This window comes from Aspergillus eucalypticola, assembly GCF_003184535.1.
Source record: "Aspergillus eucalypticola CBS 122712 chromosome Unknown BO83scaffold_25, whole genome shotgun sequence".
NCBI lineage: Eukaryota > Fungi > Ascomycota > Eurotiomycetes > Eurotiales > Aspergillaceae > Aspergillus > Aspergillus eucalypticola.
Genome location: NW_020290299.1, coordinates 325325 through 348312, shown reverse-complemented (window position 1 = coordinate 348312; position 22988 = coordinate 325325). Strand labels below are relative to the sequence as shown.

The 22988-nt window shown below is 51.0% G+C and overlaps 7 protein-coding genes across 7 annotated transcripts; 4 read left to right on the top strand and 3 right to left on the bottom strand.

Moving 5' to 3' along the window:
* Positions 1-395: 395 nt before the first annotated feature.
* Positions 396-2908, bottom strand: BO83DRAFT_401626 (transcription factor domain-containing protein; the record flags this gene model as incomplete). Its single annotated transcript, XM_025533473.1, has 7 exons — positions 396-607; positions 659-1168; positions 1223-1488; positions 1534-1971; positions 2023-2328; positions 2396-2481; positions 2669-2908. 7 exons carry the CDS (start codon positions 2906-2908, stop codon positions 396-398), a joined length of 2058 nt encoding a protein of 685 aa, XP_025384923.1.
* A 790-nt stretch (positions 2909-3698) lies between these two features.
* rgd1 (putative Rho GTPase activator (Rgd1)) lies at positions 3699-6618 on the top strand. The gene is made up of 9 exons (XM_025531922.1): positions 3699-3971; positions 4042-4095; positions 4178-4784; positions 4837-5045; positions 5101-5662; positions 5715-5858; positions 5910-6004; positions 6063-6133; positions 6185-6618. Exons 1-9 carry the CDS (start codon positions 3810-3812, stop codon positions 6294-6296), a joined length of 2016 nt encoding a protein of 671 aa, XP_025384922.1. The 5' UTR covers positions 3699-3809; the 3' UTR covers positions 6297-6618.
* Positions 6619-7144: 526 nt separating this feature from the next.
* On the bottom strand, positions 7145-8262 carry BO83DRAFT_320142 (uncharacterized protein; the record flags this gene model as incomplete). Its single annotated transcript, XM_025527803.1, has 3 exons — positions 7145-7640; positions 7715-7822; positions 7892-8262. 3 exons carry the CDS (start codon positions 8260-8262, stop codon positions 7145-7147), a joined length of 975 nt encoding a protein of 324 aa, XP_025384921.1.
* An 85-nt stretch (positions 8263-8347) lies between these two features.
* On the top strand, positions 8348-10142 carry BO83DRAFT_440037 (uncharacterized protein; the record flags this gene model as incomplete). Its single annotated transcript, XM_025536222.1, has 5 exons — positions 8348-8395; positions 8678-9343; positions 9462-9517; positions 9570-9717; positions 9810-10142. 5 exons carry the CDS (start codon positions 8348-8350, stop codon positions 10059-10061), a joined length of 1170 nt encoding a protein of 389 aa, XP_025384920.1. The 3' UTR covers positions 10062-10142.
* Positions 10143-10919: 777 nt separating this feature from the next.
* BO83DRAFT_452390 (SUI1 family translation initiation factor) lies at positions 10920-13716 on the bottom strand (the record flags this gene model as incomplete). Its single annotated transcript, XM_025536864.1, has 9 exons — positions 13385-13716; positions 13254-13304; positions 13148-13179; positions 13061-13077; positions 12831-12928; positions 12745-12765; positions 11328-11402; positions 11125-11217; positions 10920-11068 (listed from the first exon to the last, which is right to left on the bottom strand). The coding sequence occupies exons 1-9, from the start codon at positions 13419-13421 to the stop codon at positions 10920-10922; spliced, it is 573 nt and encodes a 190-aa protein (XP_025384919.1). The 5' UTR covers positions 13422-13716.
* A 2121-nt stretch (positions 13717-15837) lies between these two features.
* On the top strand, positions 15838-16585 carry BO83DRAFT_113195 (uncharacterized protein). Its single transcript, XM_025525948.1, has 3 exons — positions 15838-15894; positions 15969-16180; positions 16230-16585. The coding sequence occupies exons 2-3, from the start codon at positions 16035-16037 to the stop codon at positions 16477-16479; spliced, it is 396 nt and encodes a 131-aa protein (XP_025384918.1). The 5' UTR covers positions 15838-15894; positions 15969-16034; the 3' UTR covers positions 16480-16585.
* A 105-nt stretch (positions 16586-16690) lies between these two features.
* Positions 16691-22210, top strand: BO83DRAFT_452362 (mediator of RNA polymerase II transcription subunit 12; the record flags this gene model as incomplete). The annotated part of the gene is made up of 9 exons (XM_025536863.1): positions 16691-17294; positions 17358-17955; positions 18005-18209; positions 18260-18898; positions 18954-19252; positions 19304-20183; positions 20277-20571; positions 20621-20847; positions 20901-22210. The coding sequence occupies 9 exons, from the start codon at positions 16691-16693 to the stop codon at positions 21903-21905; spliced, it is 4752 nt and encodes a 1583-aa protein (XP_025384917.1). The 3' UTR covers positions 21906-22210.
* Positions 22211-22988: the final 778 nt, after the last annotated feature.

Genomic DNA, 22988 nt, shown 5'->3' with positions numbered 1-22988 from the left:
AATATCGTATGAAAACTTGGAAGGTAAGAAGGCTACTACTTATGAATGATAAGAGTGTCCCCCAATTGGAGTTGTGATCTGTCTAATAGTACTCACTGGGTGACACAAAAACATACTCAAGTAGTACTCCGATCCGTCATCTCTAATAGATACCATCCCGTCTAGCTAATCTCAACGCTATCAATTCTCAATGGTATCTAGTGGGAACGTCATAAGCATGAACATATGTACAGAACAGCGTACAAGGTATCCACAGGAATCTAAATGCCCCTCCTCTTTTCTTCCTCCGCATCGTCCATCCTATCACCATTTTAGTTTTTGGTGGGTACACTGCTGTCAATTCGCATGAAACAGAAACTCCCACCGACGCCTGAGATGCAATGTGCGATCTGGTCCTACATGACTGGGGGCGCAACAAACGTGTCCGGAATCCCATCAAACACCCAGTTAAGTGAGTCGAACACCTCCGAGAATCCGGCTTCGCTGATGAAGGCCCCTTGATCGAAGTTCGGGGGGTAAATCAACCCTGGGTCCGCCAGCGCCTCTTCCTGCTGCTGCCGGGTCATGGGACCGGCCGTCGCGGGAAGACTAGGGTTCGCCATGGTAGCTATCCCAGGTTTAGTGGATACGATCCTCGTCGTGACTATGATGGACATACCTTGCGGATCCTCAATGCTCTTCATTGGGCGGAATCGCTGCCGCCAACGCCAGACAGTATCATAGACATGACTCATGCTCATCCGGCAGCGCACCTTCAGCTGCAGGGCGTCCTCTCCCGCCGGGCCCTCGGGGCTGCCCGCATTCCACATCTGCGCCAGAATGTCTGCCAGTCGCACTGGACGGTCGTGGTCCATGACACTAATTCTCCTAATGGCCGAGATGGCTCCATTAAACAACAACTTCCCATGTTCGAAGTCGATGTGGCGTCGGAAGTCACTCTTCAGCAGCTTCATGAGGGCAAATGCGGCGGAAACAATCATCTGCAAAATGTAGTTGGTGGCATGTCCGATAAGCTCGCCAGGGAGGGTTTCCAGATCGAGCACACGACCGAGGAATGACGTTGTAGCGATGAATAATTTCGTCAAATCATCACTTCGTGCGCTAGAGCCTAGGAATACAAAGTATCGTAGATGCAGCTCAGCTGCTCGTAGATGGATCATATTAATGTCTGTAGAGCAAGTTAGTGTCCGCCAAAAAATATCAAAGCACCCGGACAACTCACTGGAAATATCGCGGCCAAATTCAACCTCCATGTCCCGAAGCTCATTCTCCAGAAGCTGTACGATCAGCAATTTCTCTGAGCTAATGAACTCCACCGGGTCAGGCTTGCTGCTGTATAGTGCTTTGGTTACACGGTCGCAGAACTTCTCAATGCGCAGTCGAGTCTTCAGGTCTTCAGAAGGCTGGTAGTCTGCATCTCGAAGCGATGCGGGCTCGAGTGCCCAGTCGTAGATGGTTGACGGAGGTTGTCCGTATCCGGTGGCGACGCTATTACAGTTAGCAGACGCTAGCAATAAGGGTTGGCAGACTTACTTCTGAGCCACAATGTTACAAATGACCCACGTCTGCAGACGATCCTTGACGGCCTCGCCTTGGACCTCCATCCGGAAAGTGGTGAACTCCTCCGCCTGAACTGGGCGGTGCAATCCAAGTTGCATAGAAATCTGCATCATCAACCCGCTAAGCATAAAGGTAGCATCAGTCCTTTGACTGGTAGTAGGCAATGGCCAGGTGCAGAGAAGACAAAGAGCCTTGACCACACGGTAGTCTTGGGGAACTCCGGTAATGGTAGACCAAAGCAGTCTGCTGAAAGGCCCCGAGAGTGCGCTCAGGAGGCCCGGCTCCGAGGGCGCTCGTCGGCTAGCGACGCAGATGATAGACCAGGCCTGCAAAGGACAGCGGCGCAGATACTCATCCGGGGGCTTCTGCGGATTCAACAAGGGAAGAAACGGATGATAGTACTTGAAGAACCTGGACGTCTGTAAGCTACAGTAGCATAAACAGGTGGAGCAGGTATATTACTGTTCAAATAGACGGGCAACCCTTGTCCTGGACAGTGAGACATCTTCCAGCCTCCATGGATTATCATCTTGAGAAAGAATAGACCCATCTCTGTGCATGGTCAAAGGGGTAGCCATAGGCTGAGGCTCCAGCGGCGCCGACAGCGGCCGCGCCCTGCTCGCAACTGCCGCATCAGGAGGACAGAATACATCCTCGGAACACTGGGAGAGCTCGTCGCTGCCATTGGCTTCTACAGACTGCGACTGATCACCAGTAGCAAGCCGCCGCCGGAGCTCTGCGATCTCCCGTTCCATCTCAGCATTACGCCTGCAAATATGACTGGTCAGGAATCATGTGGTCCAATGGGGAGAGGGGATCGAAGGTGAGAAGCTACCTCCGTTTCGAGATGCGTTTAAAAGTGGGCTCGACTTTGCATTCTATCTGAAGCCGGCGGCAGCGCGAACAAGCGTCCGCAGGAGTCTGCACAATATCGCATCGAAGCTGTGAAATCGACAAGGTCCATGTTCAGCCAGTCGTATAGATGAGATAAGATGGGGCGAGTGGAGGAAGGAAGCTAAGCATCGATAGTGATATGCATAGATCCTCTCTCATCCGAGACCACATGGGAGAAAGTATGCCGACAGGCCGGAGATCGAGATTAGCTTACCTTTTGCTGTTTACACTCATTACAGGCCTTTCTACAGCCACCCCTCCGCTTGCCCGTGACGGCGGGGATCTTCTCCATGCCGCAAGAGTCTAGATTTTTGGAGACGAAGTCGAAGCCAGTCACCGGCCGGGGCAGCCTCGGGGTGCTCCGAAGGTCGCTAGAGGAGGCCGGGGGAGTTATCAGATTGGCATGCGTCGCCAACCCAGTCGGTGCGAGGACACCCCGGAACTCCAGATCCATCAGTATAAATCAAGAAACATCCGACGGTCTTGGAACCGCGGGACCCGTTAACACATGCAAAATGATGAGCGCAATCAGATAGGAACCAGCGTGCAGGTGCCGGAAATCGGCAGAAAACTTTGGGTGGGTTTTGGTGGGCGACGGAGGAAATCTCTCGCGAATCTCGGCGGTTGATGGCAGCTGAGTCAGCTGGGGTGGCTGCCTGGTTTTGAAGTCACCAATTAACTAGTTAACTAGTAACTATAAAGATAGTAACTAGATGACGGAACGAGTTAGCATCTTTCAATCCAGCAATTTAGTTTTGATCAATGTAAGCTTATTGAAGTACCCATGGTACATCCCATGATCCACTCTGGATACGCAAATTATACAAAGTATTATCTAGAACAGATCATCGGTATCTCACATTCCAGACATATGACGTAGGTGCATATTCATTCTGCATAAAAAATATTGAAGAGTCATCTGATTTCAATACCAATACTTAAATCCAATACTGAGATAAGTTATTATTCATCAGAATTATGATGGCAATAATGATGTAAGTGACATAATAATCAATCAAGGAAGTAGTAACTAACTAGGGAGTAGATCAATGCAGTAAGTAGTAGCCTACGGTAAGGAACAGAACGCAATCAGGTACCAGTGACTGACTACTCAGCCACACACACCACCTCAGCCTCCCCCACGGCAGCCTTACCCGGAATAGCAACTCTCCAGCTGTCGGGAGGTCGTAGGCTTCCGCAATTACCCCCGAGCTTCTTACTATCCACCACTATCAAACTATATACCCACTCCCACTCCCACTCCTTCCCCCTCCAACTTACCGTTTCAGTACATCTGTGCTTCTTCTATCTTCTCGCTCATTAGTCGCCTTAACGCCTTTCCCGCACAACCCCCCATGGCAGACTCCGCTTTACACGATAGTCCAGCGCATGACCCCGATGCGCCACCATCGAGTGCCGGCTCTACCGGCCACCCCGGAGCTCTAGAGCCCCGTCCCGGCCCAGCCCCTATGTCGGAAGAATTGAAGGGTCGTCTGGACAAAGTTGTCTACTCAGATGTGCGTGATGTCTATGGCATGTTGATGAGTTAGGTCATGACATACTGATGGGAAGGTTTCTCATTTATAGATCGGTGTCACCACTCTCCTGACCCGACTAAAGCAAAGTGTCTCCTCGGCCAAGGTGCGTTTCAGGTTCCACCCCCACCGCTGTCAAGTAACAAATAAAGCACATGGACGCTAATCGATGACGCCAATGGCTACAGGATTTCTCTACTTTCCTCAAGAAACGCTCATCCCTGGAAGAAGAGCATGCGCAAGGCCTGCGGAAGCTCTCTCGTTCCCTTCACGATTCTGCGTACCGCAACGAGAACCGCCAAGGTACTTACGGTCACAATTACAATGAACTCAATCGTTTCCACGACCGCATGGCGGACCACGGACTTCAGTTTTCCGTATCTCTGCAGCAGATGGCCGATGATCTCAACGAACTCGCGTCCCAAATTGAAAAGGGCCGTAAGCAATGGAAGCAGACCGGATTGAGTGCGGAGAAGAGGGTACTGGAAGCGGAAACTTCTGCGGAGAAGGCAAAAGCAAAGTACGAATCGCTTGCCGAACAATACGACCGGGTCAAGACCGGTGATAAGCAGGGTGGGAAGTTTGGCTTGAAGGGTCACAAGTCGGCTGCGCAGCATGAAGAAGAGCTGCTGCGCAAGGTTCAGAACGCTGACTCGGACTATGCTTCCAAGGTCCAGGCTGCACAGTCGGCGCGACAGGAGCTGGTTTCGACCCTGCGACCTCAGGCGGTAGAAAACATTCAGAAGCTGATTGCGGAATGCGATTCTGGTCTCACACTGCAGTTGCAGAAATTCGGTGCGCTCGAAGCCCACACTTCGTTGCATGATTCAAGCTAACCACTTTATAGCAACCTTTAATGAGAAGCTTCTTCTTGGACAAGGTTTAGCCATCAGCCCTTTGAAAGATGGCTCGGCCAACCCTGCTCTTGCTCCAAAGAGCTTGTATGAAGTCGTTTCTCAAATTGACAATGAGAAGGACTTCAACGAGTACGTTCTCAGCCATGAGCGGAACCCTGCTGCTGTAACTTCAGACCAAATTCAATACAAACGTCATCCGGTGAGTCCTGCATGTACCGATGCCAATATGTTCTTAGCTAAGTCTTGCATACCAGACACTTGGAGGATCATCTTCCGGGCCCGTTGTGCCTGCCTCGCAACCGACCACGCAGAATAAGCGCCAGTCAATGTTCCTGCCTCAATCATTCTCGCAATCAAACCTCCTTTCTTCTACTCCGGCATCGTCTCAACCCTCAGCACCAGTGTCTGCTCCGGCTCCAGCTCCGGCTCCGGCGCCGGCACTTGCTTCCCCGCCAGCCACTGAATCATTGCCCTACCCACAAAACCCTGATTCATACTCGTCTCCGCCTTTCCAGCCTCCCTATCCCACATCGAGATCTGAGCAACATCACTTGAATCAAGCTCCTGCGCTACCGGCCAAGACGCCGCTGGGACCAACCGGGAATGGCTTCCAGCCTAGCCCTAACCTTCCTCCTTTGAAGCCGGTGTTTGGCGTATCTTTGGATGACCTATATACCCGGGATGGGACAGCCGTCCCAATGATTGTATACCAATGCTTCCAGGCTATTGAGCTTTTTGGATTGGACATGGAGGGTATTTATCGACTTTCTGGTAGTGCCACTCATATCAGCCACATGAAGGCGCTGTTCGACAATGGTGCGTTGGCCTCTCGAGTCACTAGGAATGAGCCCTAATTAACCAACAGCAGATTCATCGCAAGTCGATTTTACCAATCCAGAGAACTTTTATCATGATGTTAACAGTGTCGCCGGGCTCTTGAAGCAGTTCTTCCGGGACCTGCCGGACCCGCTCTTCACATCGCATTTCTACAACGACTTCATTAACGCGGCCCGTAAGTAACCTTAACCAAGTGTATGATTTTGCACTAACCACTCCTATCTAGGCATCGACGATGACATTCAGCGCCGTGATTCACTCCATGCGCTAGTTAACAACCTTCCGGATGCTCATTACGCTACGTTGAGGGCTTTGATACTGGTATGTCTACTAACCCAACCCTGCCCTTATTGAAGACCTATGAAATAACACATTGCAGCATCTCAACAAGATTCAAGAACATTACACACAAAATCGGATGAACGCAGGAAATATTGCCATCTGTTTCGGGTAAGTCGTGACAGTCTTTACCCCTCTATCTTGCCGACTAACAATCCCCAGACCTACCCTCATGGGTGCCAATTCTGGCGGCAACATTGCAGATGCCGGCTGGCAGGTCCGAGTCATTGAGACTATCCTAGTCAACACTTTCCAAATCTTCGACGACGACTAGATCCATCGTCTCTGCCCATTGACCCGCAAGTTACTGAACGAACCCCAACCTCGCAGTTCTTGTTGCTTCCCTTAATTTTACGCGAATACCACGTTTCCCATTTTGCTACGATCTAACCGCCTCCATTCTTGTTGTTCATTTATTTTCATTGTCCTTGCCAATCCCTGCTATTACTACAACGTGTACATAGTATTTCCCTTGGGATGGGTAGGCCGCTGTGATTATTGGTTTTTCGATGCCCTTCGATACCAGGATACGAAACAGTACCCAAGTAATCATCTCCTAAAACCACTAAAACCCCTACTGTAAGCCCCAAGAGGTAGTCATTGAAGTGTAAATAATTACAAGACTCAAATTGGTGAGATAATAGCCAATCAGATATAGTACAGAATTGCAGCGAGAATGATATGCTATGAGCCCAGATATAGTCCGTCTGTCGTCAAAGACAAGGAACAAACGACGAACACAAAAGCGCGCAAGGATCAATCGACTGCATGGTATCGGGTAGTTCTCAATAACACATGGTAAGAATCGAATTGGATGCGAAGCAGTAACATGATTCCGCAGCCAACGGCAGATGCAAGAGGATTGGGGGGAGGGGAGGGGAGGGGGAGATGATGTGTAGTAGTAAGTAGTAATAGTAGCAGATACCAAGCTAACAGATGAACACACTTTTATGCTGTGCTTCGTCACTGCGTATCAATACAATGCAATGCGGGCCTTGCAAACCACACACGGCCCTTGTTTGCTGGTTCAAGGAGTGGCCCCTAAGTGGAGAGGAGGCGTGGGTTGCACTCAGGTCTTGTTACAAATGGTGGGTTGAGTTTCAGGATCGGATGTTAACTGGCTTATTTCTTTCCAGTCATCGTCTCCTTCATGGCCTCCATGCGGTCCGCCAGGCTCATGCCACGGGCGAAGAAGGGACTCTCCAGGTCTTCCACGGTCGTGGGGGTAGCGTGACCCCAGACGCGCCATTGGTCTTCCTCACCGGCCCAGCGGAACTGCTGGATGACGAGGTATTCGGTGCAGTCCTGCTGCTTGGTGTTGTTGGCCACGGCGGTGCTGTCGGCGGGGGCACCGTTGGGAGACGCCTTGGTCGTGCCCTTCGACTGACGGCTGGTGATGCGCAGGACGACCTGGCGAACTCCGGAGTTGGGGATTTCGGGGATCTGAGTCGCACGATCCGACATAACGCGAACACCGGTGAAGTAGGTGCCCGGGGAGCGAATGTAACTGTCCAGGTTCCAAGTGACACGCTCGCCCTTGGGACGAGCAGCGATACGGGTGCTCAGCTGGTTGGCAAGGCCGGTGCAACACACCTTGCGCAGGGTAGAAGTATCGCCGCTATGTTTCGCGAGGATTGTTAATGAGTTGTACGGAGAAGATGATGTCGTGGGACGAGTGGACTGAACACTTACGCGGCAAATGCAGTGTACATCTTCTGGTGGTATTCGGCAGCAATTTGTCGACGCTCTCTCAGTCTAAGTGCAAGGCCCTTGTTGAGCCATTTGCAGTAGGCGAGGATGCTGGTATATTGTTAGCAGCTCGGACGTTGGCAGCCATTGAGCGGCGGTCCTGAAGGGACAGGGACTCACCCAATGAAGTTCTGAAAAGCCGACTTGATCCACAGCCATTCCATATGTAAACGCTCGTTGGGTTGCTGGAAGATAGAGGGCATGTCCCTCCAAAGCGGCCGGATGAAGGTGCCCGGCAAAAGTCCGATATCCTGGGGAAGATCCGTCCTAGGCATACCCCTACCCCGAGTTCGCATACTAGGTTGAGCGGGCGATGGCATGGAGATATTCTGAGGCATGCCGCGGAGGCCAGCACTGCGCTGAGAGGATTGGGAAAGGTATCGGCGTTGGCATGGTGTAGCAATGGCCGGACCGGAGTGGAAGGCAGAGAAGGGAGCGTTGCTGGATCGAATGGCCGAGAAAACGGGGCCCTTGGACAGCGAGGACGCCATGACGAGAGTAGCGGCCAGAGGAAAAAACCTCGACAGACGGGACAGAGCAAGACGCAGAGGCCGGGGGAGAGCTGGACGCAAGAGGATGAAGCGCGAAAACGAAGCCAAAGAAATTCCGCCGAGCGGCCCCGGGGTCACGTGGCGGGTGGTTCTCCGCCGCGAGACTCGCCTTTTGGCTGATTTGGCTTCACTTTGATTGAAGTCTTCCCATGCACTTTCCCGCCTGTCGTGCATCTCCCCCAGCGTCATTTCTCGGCCTTCTCCCTCGAACGACAGGAGGAGCGTGTGCTCATTGATTCGGACTTGCCCTCCGTTGCGTTTCCCAAGCATTACCGACCGCCGCGGACATAGCACCGCCTACCTGATTGTTTCGTGGAGTTTCGCCGTGCACCAAACAATCTACTATACCGCTTAGGGGTCCGATCAGAGACAATTTAGCTCTGGACCTACCACTACCACCAACTCTTTCTCGTCGGATCTGCCTGCCGCTTATTCGGGTAATATCTGCGTGACGGCCGCATATGCCGGGGTATTAAGGCTGGCTCCTCCTTATCGTGATGCTGCTTCTCCATCCTTCTCAACGTCTCATGCCCGGTCGTCTTCTCCTGAACCTGACTTGATTGCTTCGCTGTCGGATTCCATTCCCACGACCCCCAACTCACCCTTCTATACTACTCTGGCTTCCATACTCTCAAAAGTGGATTCCAACGATAAAGCCGTGGCCCCCTCCTCCGCCCCCTCGACCGTCGTTCCGCCCTCCCCGGCCTCCTCCACCTCCCCCACTCCTAGTATCAACGATGCTGGTCATTCGGTCCCTTCTGCCCTTCATCCCCGAGTGGCCGTCATTCTAGGAGTTGATCGGAAATGGTATTTGCCATTACTGATCTGTCGCGCGCTGAGCACCGTGCCCGCCGCGTGGTGGGGGCTCCGGTGTGCTTTCACCTTCCTGGCCGAACTGCTGCATATTCGACCAGGCATAGGACATGAGGGATGGGCGGCGGCGATTGTCGGGAGTGTCAGCCAAGACTGGGATGTTGAAAGACGATTCCGGGTAACAGAGGTGGCCTTGGCTATTATGTGGGTATGTGGTTATCTCTTCTCTCCTCTCTCTTCTCTGAGCATTGTATATTGGGAGCATAGGCTCCTCTCTCTTCTCTGAGCATTGTATATTGGGAGCATAGGTCTAACTATGATTACAGTGCAGTGCATCCGCGTATCTTTCCTATTTTTTTGCTGATTGTATGATGTCTCGATGGTATGCATCCTCGGATCCTGACCTTCATGTGATTTACCGCTAACCTCCCCAGGCTTTTGAACTATACCCCACCAGCTGTTGTTATTCGTCTCCTTACTACAAACGGTTTGATTGCTTATATCACTTCTTGGGTCCTCTACCTCTCCGGAGCTTCGTCCGACCCCCGTTGTCTTTTACCCGCCTGGATATCCATTACCACTGTAAGCTTCCTGAACTCAACCCTCGTTGCATAGATTCCCCTCGATAATCGGAATGTGTCAAACTAACTCCTCCCCCCTTTCTTCCCAATCAGACCCTTACCTTCCTTTATCATGCTACCCAGAACCACGCGACAATCAAGCGTGAAACCGCAGCTGCACTTCTCGTCGTGGCTGTGGCCAGTTTCGTCAGCATGTCATCGCTTCTCCTTCAGTTGCACCTGACGCGTGAGAATGAGCCCGAGGTGCCCGTCTTCGTCATCACTCGCAAGCTTTGGGATTGGGCTGTGGCTATCTTCCTTCGTATGCGAGTGTCGGATGGGCGGGCTTCACTTGGGGAATTGTAAGCTAGAAGGGATTAAGTTTTATCGACAGATGTACTGCGGCGCAATGCCTGCTTCCATAGACTAGCTATCATTCCAATTGTGTACCCTCTTGCGCAAAAACAACATTCATAAGTAGCTTAAATCTACGACACCGCAACCGTGTACTCCCATTCCTAGAAGAATCGTTCGTAAAGTGCTTAAAACTACGACAACTACAAAGATTAGAGTAAGAGGAAAGATGAGAAGCAGGAAAAAAGAGTATTTCACCAAAACCATTCCGCCAGGAATGAAAGTTCATTCTCGAGCAAGGATACGGCAATGACAGTTGAAGGCGTTAATGTAACACACCAAGGATTAGAACATTTAAAGAATAACGAGTGATCGAGACCAAGCCTCCCCATCCTTTAATCAACCCTTGCAACAAAGCAGGCCGATATTTGTCCTTTCACGTACTGGTGGCCACACGAAGCCAAGCAAAAGACACGACACAGAAGAAGTAGAAAACAGAAGAAGTAAATCATCTATGAAGATATTGGGTATCTACCAACGCCTTGTTCCGTCATTATCCCATTCCAGATGTAGCAGTCGAGTCAGGGAAGCCAGACCCACTGGGCCCCTTTCCATTGCCTAGTCGCGAATGGAAAGATGACCAACTTGATAGTGCATCAATTCGACAAAAGGCCCAAGTCCAGTATTCCGGGCAAAGAGCGGTAGTAGCAACAGACAATATATTAGACCGAACAACCCTCGTGGCAGTGGCGGGGATCGCAATGCCACATCAGAAGGAGGGCAGGTGGACACATACTGTCCCCTGCCGCACCGCTCTGAGGGAAACGTAGACTGGGAAGAAGGGACCGGAACGGGGGCGTGGCGTCTGGCTTAGAAACCGTGGACCTTGATGGTCTTGGCGTCCAGCTCGAGACCCTCCTTCTTGTCGGTCAAGAACTCCTGAACATCTTTACGCTGATCTCCCTGCAGCTGAATCACCTCTCCCATCTCAGTGTCGTTGACGATGGTGCCATTGCAGGCTGGAAGGGTATGTTAGTGACATGGCGATGTACGTAGGCAGTAGGCGACAACATACCGAACTTCTTCTTGATGACCTTCAAGATCTTCTTCTGATCGAACTTCTTAGGAAGACCCTGGACGGTAGTCAAGGTCTTACGACCATTGCGCTCTGTGAACAAATACATGTTAGTCATAGGTGGATAGTGAGATAGCGTGGCGCCACCAGCGACGATGACAGGGGTGAAGGCACCACGTGGGAGGGACAATAATAGAACGTACGTTGAATCCGTATATGGATGTAATTTTGAGACTGTTTAGTCTCGCCGGTGTCTTCGTCAGCTTCGGCGAAGGGGTCTGTGGAAGAGCACGTGTCAGCCTCAGGCTCTCATGACCAAATATTACCCCGCCAACTTGTGACGCAGTTGGACAAAAAGGACAACCCTGGCTACACAGCCAAGCCTTAGCAGACACAGTCTACTTCACAATGGTCTTTACAAAAGACCATCGCGATGAAGACCAACATCTGCTGCGGGCAGTGCTGCGGGCGCCTGGGGACGATGTCCACAGAAGGGGGAGGAGAGGTGGCGAAGCGACTCACCGAAGGTCTTAAGGTTTTCGATGGACATAAACTCGGCCTTTCGTCGTAAACGGCCCTTAAAAGCGGTGTATAGGAAGTGAGCGAGGGGAGAGAATTAGATCTCTGTGGAAATCGAAGTGATCGTAGAGTCTTGGGAGACTTGGAGTTGGAGGTTCAAAAGTGGATGAGGTGGTGGTCGGGAAGGAAACAGGAAGAAGAACAGAAGAGCCTTTTGAGGGGCGCGGCGTTGCCTTAGCGCCCTTGTGGGGGAAGGCGGTGTGCCCGTGACTAAGCCCTCTTTCCCCCCTTCCAGCGCGGTGATCTGGTACGTTCCATCCATGACTGGCCCGTCTCTTAGGTTCAAGGTTCATTCTGATTGCTACCCTTTAGCTTTTTGGCGGGCTGAAGAGGCGTCGCGCTTCTAGACAAATGTTATAATTGGGTTTCCAAATCGGGGCGCTGATTGGACATTGGTGGCAACCGCCAAGGACTCTCTCCTCTCCCTCCTTCCGTTTTCCCCGGCCTCCCCTCATACATACGTAGGTTCTACGCAGTGTTGAGCTTGTCTATTGCTGTCTAGCATATGATTTACATGGCAAATCCGTCATGCCAAGCTCATGCCACACACGTGCACCGAAGCCTGAGATACAGGACCCCTGAAATGTGTTGTGGACGGCTAGTACGGCATTTCGCTCGCCACAGTCACTTTGGTAATCAAACTATGTTCAGGCCTCTCTAGAGAGATAATGATAATATTATGGCAATTGAGGTATTAGGATGTTCATACAGCATCACAATCTCGCCCTGTACAGAAAAGTAAATGACAGGTGGCCGAAGGGCTCTGGACTGTTCATGTCCTTCCTCGTTCTACTACCGTCAAACCCAACTTTTCGAATCTTCCCTTTTTAATGCGAACTGAAAAACTTCGTGGTATTATAGTGTATCGAAACTCGTCGGCAATGGTATCACAGAAACGGTTGTCGCTTAAGGGGAAGGGGTGGTGGAAGCAGTAGCGCCCGGCGCAGCGCGCGCATTCTGGGGAGGCAGGAAGATGGGGAAGTAGGTCTATAGAAAGCACATTAGAGAGGATTCTATCGTTCGTTGGGATTTTCTGGCAACATACAACCACCAAAGCCATCACTATAAGCGCATGCAGCAGTTAGTTCACAAGTCCCTTGTAGCAGGGGCGGAATGTGTACACGTACAGGACATCAAGACGGACATGTAGGCCGGAGTCGAAGCAGTTCTCTTCTGGTCTGGAGTCTCACCGAGCCAGGACTGAAGCGAGAAAACGAAGGAGACCCTGGGTTGGACCAAATTAGCCAGCTGTTGAAACGTTGAGACACTGGTGACCTACCATCCGATCATTCTGCGCGCGCGAGCTTTGTTAGAATATACCCACACAGCCAATAGAGGCGATAGATCTTGCGCTCACCTATTCCTGGTGAACATCTGCCGTGAGTGTTAGCGCGTCTGAAGCTTGAACTGGCGCGATATCTTCAGATCGGGGTTCGCGACTTACCGCAGCCATAGGCATGGTGCTGGACATGGCGCCTGAACCGGGGCAATCAGCACATTGTCCTTGCTATCCCATCCACAATGTAATTCATCATCCATTCGTCACATACTAGACATGTCGGCCTCATCCTTGCTCTTGGGAGGGTCGATGTAGGGGATGGCTAGTAGTCGGCGTCGACGTCAGCGAACACACGCTCAAAATCGGAAGCTGAATATTTCGATAGTAGGACGTAGTACTTACCGAGGTCCAACCTCCGCATATCCTTCTTAGATGCCATCTTGTCGCTTGATACTCCGAGGCTACTGCACAGGCCGTGAAAGAGGTACCTTCGTTCAGGTTGAGAGACAGGCGAACAGGCAAACCAAGCGATGCGTGACGCCAAGACCAAAGCGGAAAGGCTGCCCGGATCCGAGGTTTATCTCCCCCGGATGATAAGTTGTCCCATTAGATTATCCCATTATGAGTTCGCGAATGCATTGGCAACCGAAAGACGATCGCAATCAGAGCTAGTTTTTAGCTATCTCTTAACGAATGCTACGTAGTATATTGATTATTTGACTAGCGGATGATATCGAGCAAACATACTCAAGAAGCGTGACTGCTTAGCTTCGAAGCCGGGCACCTTTACGATTAGGTAGCGTACTTAGTCCGTCCCTTCGGAGGACAGCTGTAGAGATGAGGGACCAGACAGAGATCCCTTCGGAGATCACCCATCTTCGGGTTGAGCCGTATCAGACACCAGGTCAGCCCGTTCTGTACTTCTGATCAACTAACTTTAAGCGATAGGGGCGATCAACAGTGATACGGTCGGCGATTGGAATCAAGATCAGCTCAGGTGTCGTAAACACCACCGCCCTCCCACTTCTGACCGGGCGGGCGGTGCAGAGATACACACGCATGCACAGTGCTTTCTGGAAAGAATACACCAAATGATAAGAAGATGGAGAGTCTCACGACCGGTCTATCTAGTCCAAGAACAAGGCGTATAATTATTTGTTTTTCAATTAATTATCTCAAGTGCATAAAGGGGCGTTGGGCTGGGCTTCCGACGGAGGACCCATTCCGTGACTGTCCAGAACCGAGCAGCCCCTTTCGCAAACCCCGATTTTGATCCGGACCATGCTTGTGTACCTATCCGCTCATCTCACCGTGGCCATTTGCGAGCTGGGACAGCCAGGGTTGCACTGCATCCTGCGGCTAGGATGGGTGTTACTGAAAGGCTGCTCCGTGGCCACTATCTGGTACCAGCCCGTGATGCGCCAGTCTGTGCGCTAGGAGTTTCCGGGATGATCCAGTGCGTTCAGCACATGGATCCCTGTTCCCCGTATTTAAAACAGGAGATCTCTGCTGAGTAGATACCCAGTAGCACAGGGCAGACGTAGGTGCTTTAGTGCGTAAAGGACCGGAGGAATTGTGGCGACCTGAAGGCAATCAAAACACTATATCTATCCATCTACAGGCTAAAAGGTCATGGAAGATCTACAGCGATGTGCCACTTAAGCTGCGGAGAAGCTTGGAATCAGACGGCATAGTCATACGGTCCTTACAGTCTCCCACGCAGTGTCATGCCACTGTGGAGGGGGTGCATTCCACAGCCGGACGTTTGAAGATGGCAGATGGCAGATGGCAGCGACGGGGATGGTCAAGAAGAATAATATCATGACACATGTCTAACATCCTTCGGCAATGGATCTTCCCGACGGGGCTCGGGGCGCTTAGGCAGGAGAAGACTGGAGGAATCCGAGAGAATGGGATCCCCTTGATTCAACGGCCCACAGGGTGATGGAGAGTGGGTTCAAGGCAAAAAACTAGGGGGAAGAAATGTCTTGGAGAAGGAAGAGACGGAAGTGTGCTTCGGGCAAAGTTTGAATAGTCCCCATCCAGGGTTGGTTTTAGTCGGGATACTGAATCGGATGGTTGAAAATTGTTCACCGTATGTTTCTTCGATTGTGACAGTCAGGGAAAATTAATATCCCCTCGCCCCTCCTTCTCCAGGGAGATCGCACACGTATCACCTTGTGTGTGCTACAGGTAGAGTTGATGGAACATGACAAGATTCTATTACCTTGCCAACGCCGCACAGATTGCGCATCCACAGATTAATCCCCGGGAGGGTCACTACTGTAAGGCGACGCAAACAAGTTGGTATTCAATCCCAAAGTACTGTCCGTCGAGCAGGGATCGCCCTTAAAACGGGCCGATCTGCGGAGTTAAGATGGCTGTGGTTGGGTTAGGCACGGAGAGTCGCCTCGCCATGGTCCCTATCTCTTGATTCAAGTGGCTCCTGGGGATTTCCATTTTTCATCCGATCCTAGCCTGCTAGCCACTGGCGGAAGAATGGGGCGATATGCCGCGATATCATCAGGTAATCGCGTCGAGTTGCAGGTTCAGAATCATCCGAATGAAGGGGACCCCCATCATCTGATGCCAAGATGATCGATTCAGGATTGGTTGATAGATTTACCGAATAGCGTGATCACTTGCGGTGGACTAGGCCATCCGACAGACCAAACCATCTTCTGGTTAGTGAGTAAATTCTTCATGGATTGAGTCAGTCGGCGTCAGTTGCTGAATGCGGAGAGGGAAGCCTGGGGGAAAGTCGGGTAGATCAGGCAAGATGTACAGAAATAAAAAAAAAAAAAAAGAATATATATAGTAAGTCAGGAATTAGTTTGGTTTCAGTCTAGATATTCAGCAGCAGGAACACCGTAGATACTCCGGGCCTTGACTACTACTAGATTATGTACAATGTAGGTATTCTGTGGGTATTATTAGCCCCAACCATCAGGGATAACTACGGAGTACATACTTACTACTAGTTTAGTTATCAGCCCTCGGATTAGCCTATGGATAAGCTGGCTCCGATCATCAATTCAAGAGGATCCATCAAATGCAAATACGGATCCCCCCCCTCCCCCATAGCCGGTATTACAGCGGTATTGCACCACGCGGACTGGCAGCCGTCAGCCGGATAATTTACCGTCTCGAGCCGGTAATCCTTGCCCCCCTCTCGGGCTACTGCGACTTCCTTCTTAGGTAGGTCGGTCATACAGGTGCCAGTTGGTCCTCCTTACGTTATCTCCAGATTCGCTCTCTTCGGCCACCGTCTTCGGCTTTTTCCTGGTCTATCTCTCCTTCTCTTCTACTTTACTTCTTCTTTCTTCCTTCTTGGTCTTCTATCTGACTTCCTCCCTATACTATTCCCCTTCCGCTGGGCATCTTCGCTTCCATCTCTTCCGCCATCGGATCCATTGACCTTTTCCGCCTTGCCCCCTCGAAACTCTCAGTTCCGCGACGGTTACCGGGGTTTAACCTCCGTCTCCTCCACCCCATAGCCGCTCCACCCAGCTCCTCGATTCTCTTAACCGCACCAGAGTCAATTTGAAAGGATCGAATGTGTAGTATACCGGTCCTGGTTCTATCAGGCGCATCACCAATCCACATCACAAGCGTCCGGTGACCATCCCTCAGGATAGTCGTGTAGCCGTCGTGACGGCGCGGTGCCAATGATCAGATCCCGACGCTTGGATACACCATGAAGCTGACATGATACCTCATTCTTCCGCCGGCGTCCAGCCATGGGGCCGTTCCCTGCGCGCCCTCAATAACGGCTCAGGACGTGTTGATGCTTCCCAAGCTCTGGTTCAGTCCGACCCGCAGCTGGAGAAGCTGTCAATGTCCATGCCGCAACCGCTACCCCGACAGCCGGCAGTCATCGACCTTACCGCGAATACCAGCGACTCTCAGGACCGGGAGCCCCCTGCGAAACGACTCAAACTAGATGCGCCTCCGGGATCATGCCCGCCTGAGGGAAGTCCAGCTCCGGGAAGTGGAGAAGCGAGAAGCACCCCAGGGACCGCAAGTTCGAAACCAAATCCGCTTGCCTGGCGCGGTCGACCAGTGTGGTCGTTCCAGGCTCTGATTTCGGAGACGACTGGATCTGTGGAAGCGAAGGAAGATGATACCAATTCTCAGGGGAAAACCCCTGCATCGCCGCCACCTTTACCTCTCATTCCTTGGAAGCCCGCTCCGCAAGAAGCCTCCAGAAGCAATAGCGCAAAACCAGCAGATGTTGCCTCTACAAAGGAAGTGCAAACAACTCCCTATCGTATTGTCGTACCCCCTGTTGCGCCAAAACTGAAAGGGGAGAGTAAGTCGATCCGCGCGATAATCCGTATGTCAGAACTCGTCTAATTGCATAACTTTGGTTTAGGAGTCGCGGACTTTTCCCCTTGGACGGGCAACCACCCGGAAGATACGCTGAATGACCATACTGCAAAACAAGGACATTACGATCGTACGCAGGTCTCGCAGAACGAGTCTAATACAGCCCGTCCATCTCTGTACGCGCAGTTGAAGCATCGATCGGGTCTTCAGATGCTGTCATCCGTTTTCGCCGCTGCTCTCGAGAAGCGCCAATCCCATAGCACGATCGCTACTCCGTCGAGCTTCAAACCTCCCCCGCGCGTCACTTTGACAGATAACAAACGTGAAGCTTGGCTTCGGGATCTTGCCAATCCGTCCGTCCCGTTGCGCAGACTGAGCCGGACTATCCCCCATGGTATTCGAGGCAAGGTGCTGCTCGATCAATGTCTGGGCAAAGGAATCCCGGTTCCGCGAGCTATATGGCTGGCCCGATGTGTCGGGGCTAACGAAATCCGTGCTTTCAAGCGAAAGGGCACGAGCGGGACGCTCGCTCTGGGCCTCGAGACCAAATGGGTCCGCGATTGGACATCAACTGTCCAGCAATTCCTTGAAAGCGTAATAGGCACTTGCGGGTCTTCAGACTGGAAGATGAAGATGACATATGCGTACGCCATACCTTTCTTTTCCCGTTACATATTTACTTACCCTTCATAGTGTCAGCTTAACATCGCGTTTATTCTTCGAGCGACTGCTTGACCATGACCAGTATCTTAGTTGGTTCTTGGTGTCCTTAGAGGCTGCGCCACTAAACACCGTGCCTGTGTGGCTCTTAATGCTCGGTATATATTGGAACAATATTATGCGCTATCGGAAGCGTGGTCGACGATTGGCTGAGGTGTTACTGGAGAAGCTGCGTTTGGTGCGCTCCTCAATTACATGCTTATATTCCATAGCTAATTGGCGTAACAGATTAAGCAGCCAGGACAACCTACAGCCCTGGAACCGTTAGTTGATCGTTTATCTCGATGCATCAGGAGATTGGTACTCGAGCACACGTCCTCCGTTATCCTCCCGGCATCCTGGGATAAATACAAGGACTTGATCGCCTCATGCTTGAATCTGAAGGAACTACCTGACAAGACAACACTTCAGAACCTTGCGGAGCGTAACGTACGAGTTCAGTTGCCCACTAACCACCAAGGGACGAGTCAACAATTGCCTCAGCAACATGTCATTCATTTGTTTGATTCCATACGGTCTGCACACGATGTTTTGTCCACGTCCTCGGCCTGCTTGAACGCCGTGGAAGACAAGGCTACTCTGGTCGCGAAGCTACTTGAGTGGGCAGCGACTCCGTTTCGTCATGGGTCCCGCCGCGTGTATACGAGTGTTCGCCTGCTTCGGAAGTGGAAGATGTCGGGAATGGATGTTGAATCTTATATTCTCGCTTTCCTTGCGGACACTCAGATCACCAGTCGCGTCAATATGGACAATGTCTATCATATAATCGCCGAACTTGTCCGGTCTCAGACATTCTCTGTGGGCAGGTACCTACAGTGGCTGATGGCGAAAGGGGTAGCGAACGATCCTTTACCCGATCAAAATAAGGTCAGATGCCTCTTCTAGCGTTAGTTGACGATTATATTGACCAAGTGAATTGTAGGCTATTTCGGACGATGTACGCCTTCTTATACAACTTCCATTGGCTCGTTTGCCAGAATATGTCCGTAACCTCCGCAACACGCTGTTGAGTCGCGCCGGAATTACTGCCTCACACGAGGAATCCACTGTTGAAACTGTCAAAGCGTCTATCGCTCAACGCCTTCCGAAGATCTTTGGACCACAGGCAAGTGATGCAATGTTGACCGACCAGCCATTGTCAAGTTTGACATGGGCAGTCAAATCCGAGATTGGCCTGTGGATCCGTCGTGGGGTATCTGGACACTGTCGTGATCCAGTGAGGTACGCTGATTTCACTCCCTTGAAGTATGCCCAAGCCCTAACAGCTGCTAGGAAATATGCACATATACCCATGCTTGCTGACTCTGGTGTTTCTGCACTCACTCCTGTCGAGTTTTATAATATCCGCGACGTACTGGAAAGCTTTGGAGATATCTCGATGCTTGCCGACGTGCTCAAGCAGGCGACAAATTGCGATGACAATATTGTTCTGGCCTCCGTTGCTGATACCATCAATTATCATTTCGACTCTTTGAGTGTTATTGGTGCTGCGACAGATCTCTTTAAAGGGCTTGTTGAGTCCTATGCTCGCCTCAAGAGGCTTGGAGCGCCCGGTTTAGATCTCATCTTTTCACTGATCGAGCTGGGGCTACGGATGCCCAGCGAGTTCAACACCGTTGCTCTTCTGCGTCAAGATTTGTCTCGTATTGAGAACAAGTCCGCCCTAGCTGCACCATCTCCGTTGTCGGACAATCTCTCCATGGCTTTCAATGACGCCGACTCTTCGTTCCAGGAGAAGCTAGATCAGATCCTATTCTCCGGAGGGGGAATGGATGAATCCACTATGGACTCTATATTCAGTTCATTGACTGGGGCATTGGCGAACGGGAATGGTCACGTCAAACTGTCGGCGAATGACATATGCAGGTACCTGGCTTATCTGAGATCTTTCCATCCTAAGCGATTCGATGCCAGGCTGGTTCGCTGGGTATGTGGTGTTCTAAAGTCACCTTCTCGGTTCGCAATGGTCCGTGTCCTACCTCCTCTTATCGGCGTTGGTTGCGTTACCATACATGCATTCGTGATGCTTGTGAAGAAGCTTTTGCAATCTGAAAGGATAGCGTCCGTAGTCCCCAAAGTCACGGATCTGCAGCTGGATCTTCTTGAACTCCTAGTTCCACAAGAGCCGAGCGGGAGCCGTTACACAGATATGGTATGCATTATCGCTTTGCTTCTAGCTACGCACCCTCATTTCCTTCCGCTAGTCCTGAAGCATGCCTTGCATTTGTCTAACCCTTCTGTCTAGGTCACGTACCGCTACTATCTAGCGCAACAAGAGTTCATTGACAAGCATCCCGAAGAGTGCCTCAATATCATCCGTGCTGCTGTGCCACTGATTAGTACTAGGCAGACAGAAAGTGCGGGTGAAGCGAACGCGGCAGACCTAACGAAGTGCGCCATGATTTTGCTCCAGACCTTACTCACACAGAAACCAGAACGCATGGTACAATGTTGTACGCAAAAGTTAGTTGGCCAAGATCCGGCATCCACAATGATCCTACAAAAGGCTCTCGATGCTTTACTCGGCTTCAATCCACAAGGTTTGTTTGCAGTTCCCTGCCTGTTAGGTCTAGGCTAACACCATGCCAGATCCCCAGGCTATGTCTGAGGCGGAGAGAGTCATTGGCATGAACAATGACTTCTCGCTCCCTATCTGTCAGTTGAAGCTCCAGCTCTTATTTAATGCAGAGGCTGGGAATGGAGTCGACAATGGTATCGTGGATGTGATGTTCAAGGCAGCGATGGCTGATGCTCGCTCAAAGCGTTCCCACTGGTACGGTTTGGTGAGTCTGATGAATCAGGATGCGGTGCGACAGGTAGGAGAATAGCCAACCCTTCGCTCTTGTTTCATCTTCGCTAACCGTTTTAGATCCGCGAGCGAGCTGAAAAGGGCTTCTTTTCTGTTCCTATCCTGGAAGAGCCCATCGGCGATCCTACAGTGGCGGACAAGTCAAACTCCATTGAAACCGCTCGGCTTTATCTGGCAATTATTGAAAAGCTAGCATATAGCATTCCCGAAACGGGTGTACCATCTGTTGCGCCAATGTTGGTGGAAAAAATGGAGTTGCTTCTCCAGAAATTCATCACCATGCAGCCAAACCCGTCTACTCCCGCAGAGTCGTGTCAGATAGCTCAGGCGCGCTCGAACTTCGAAAGAAGCCTTGCATTTTGGTTCTCAGCTCTGCTTAGACTCGTTGTCATCCACAGATCAGCATTTAATACGGCGGCACTAACACCTAAACCAATCGGTCTTCAAGAACAAGCTCGCATGCTGGTCTCTATCTTCTGCATCACTCTCGCACGTCTCCCAGACCGAGTTATTCGCCTCTACCCGTCAGCGAATTATTTCCCTCATCCTGTGCAGTCGGAAAGCTACCGCCCATGTCCCGGGATTTTACTACAGACCCACGCTTTGGACGTTGCAGCAGCCCTGATTGATACGTTCCCGGACGAAGCACGACAACAATGTGCCCGTTTCCTCAAGGAGAAATGCCCTCCTTTTCTTCAGTTCCAAAACGATTCCCGGTTCCTCTATCTTCTCGGGCCCGTGATGGATGCACCAACGCTTAACTCATCCCAGCCCGCGTCTCTACCATCTCCTGCGGCCGGTGGTTCAACCCCAACACCCACTGGCAATCTTGCTGGCGGGCCTCCTAATTCACAGAGCCTCTCTTCAGCGTCGGGCCTACCCGCTGGGCTATCTGAAGGTGTCAATTGCATTGCCAGCCACCTTCGGTTGCAGTACCGTGGTCGCGTTCTCGGCGCGTATCCAGTCCGCCCCTGGGAACTTCTCGAGGACGCTGCGCCAATTGTCGGAATGAACGACACTGCCGTGAGCCTCAAATACTTTGACGCCCGACGCGTCAGAGCCTAGGCAATTCGCAACTCACCCCGTATATAATTCACTGTTTTCTCTCCATGATTTGAGTCTTCATGTGCTGTACTTGCCTTTTTGCTCGATACCATACCCACATTTTTGCATATATTGTCAATCTCATGTTGCTATACCTATAGGATCTGTTACGTCCTTCCTCCATCACTCTTTTGGTTATTTTCTTTCGTTCATTTGTCATCATTCTGACCGCGGGTATCGATGTTGGCGAGCAAGGGTGCACTGGTTATTGCCGTTTTTGGGATTTTGCTTTTGGTTACTTTCTTCGAGGGCATCTCTGGGGGTTGTATATAAGATAGAGACGGGCGTTTTGGTGGGTTGGGTGGCTCTTACTTATATAGCATTTACGATTGGCATCAGTATTTGAAACTTGCATTTGAATATTTCGATCAGGGCATGATTTTGCGCATAAGCATGTACTGTCTATCTCTTGGGCGGCATTTGAGATTACTTGGGCTTGATTCCAACATACTACTAAAGTAATGACTCAAGAACGGCAGTTAGCTTTCTAGTAGTAACGCTTTACAGTAGGACGCTTTTCAAGTGATAATAATATTTCCCCAAATGGACAATGTCACCCATCATGATCCATGATTGTGGGTTCTTCGTGCAGCCAGTTGTCAATCCATATGATAATATTGGAACTAGTGGAAACTGGCTTTGTAGATCCTGAGATTGGGTTTTCCGCATGCTGTCGGCCGCAGTCCAGGACAGACTAACTAGGAGATGAGTTCGGAAATATTTTCCTGAAGACATCGAACATGTTGGCCCTCCTTCGTTAGCACATTAGTACTGCGTCTGTTTAGAATTGTATACAGTAGCCAGTAAATGCACAGATCTCTCATCGTCTCACATCAATATACTGCTAACCAATCAATACTTGTTACTGAATAAGTAGCTGACTCATGCATGTATGTATCTCTGAGCTAGTCGTCAAGATCATCCCCAGTGTATACTAATCTAAATACACTACTAAAGTAAGTTCAGATCTTCCCCAAGAAACGCCCATTTATCCCGTCGAAGACCTTTTTCAGCTCTGGGGGCTATATAGTATGCTCCATGCGA

Bases quoted from the DNA above. Each gene is read 5' to 3' on its own strand.
- BO83DRAFT_113195 (XM_025525948.1), top strand. From the start codon at position 16,035: ATGCAAATACGGATCCCCCCCCTCCCCCATAGCCGGTATTACAGCGGT. The intron at 16,181-16,229 runs GTAGGTCGGTCA...CGTTATCTCCAG, and splicing joins TACTGCGACTTCCTTCTTAG to ATTCGCTCTCTTCGGCCACC.
- rgd1 (XM_025531922.1), top strand. From the start codon at position 3,810: ATGGCAGACTCCGCTTTACACGATAGTCCAGCGCATGACCCCGATGCG. The intron at 3,972-4,041 runs GTGCGTGATGTC...TCTCATTTATAG, and splicing joins ACAAAGTTGTCTACTCAGAT to ATCGGTGTCACCACTCTCCT. The intron at 4,785-4,836 runs GTGCGCTCGAAG...ACCACTTTATAG, and splicing joins ACTGCAGTTGCAGAAATTCG to CAACCTTTAATGAGAAGCTT.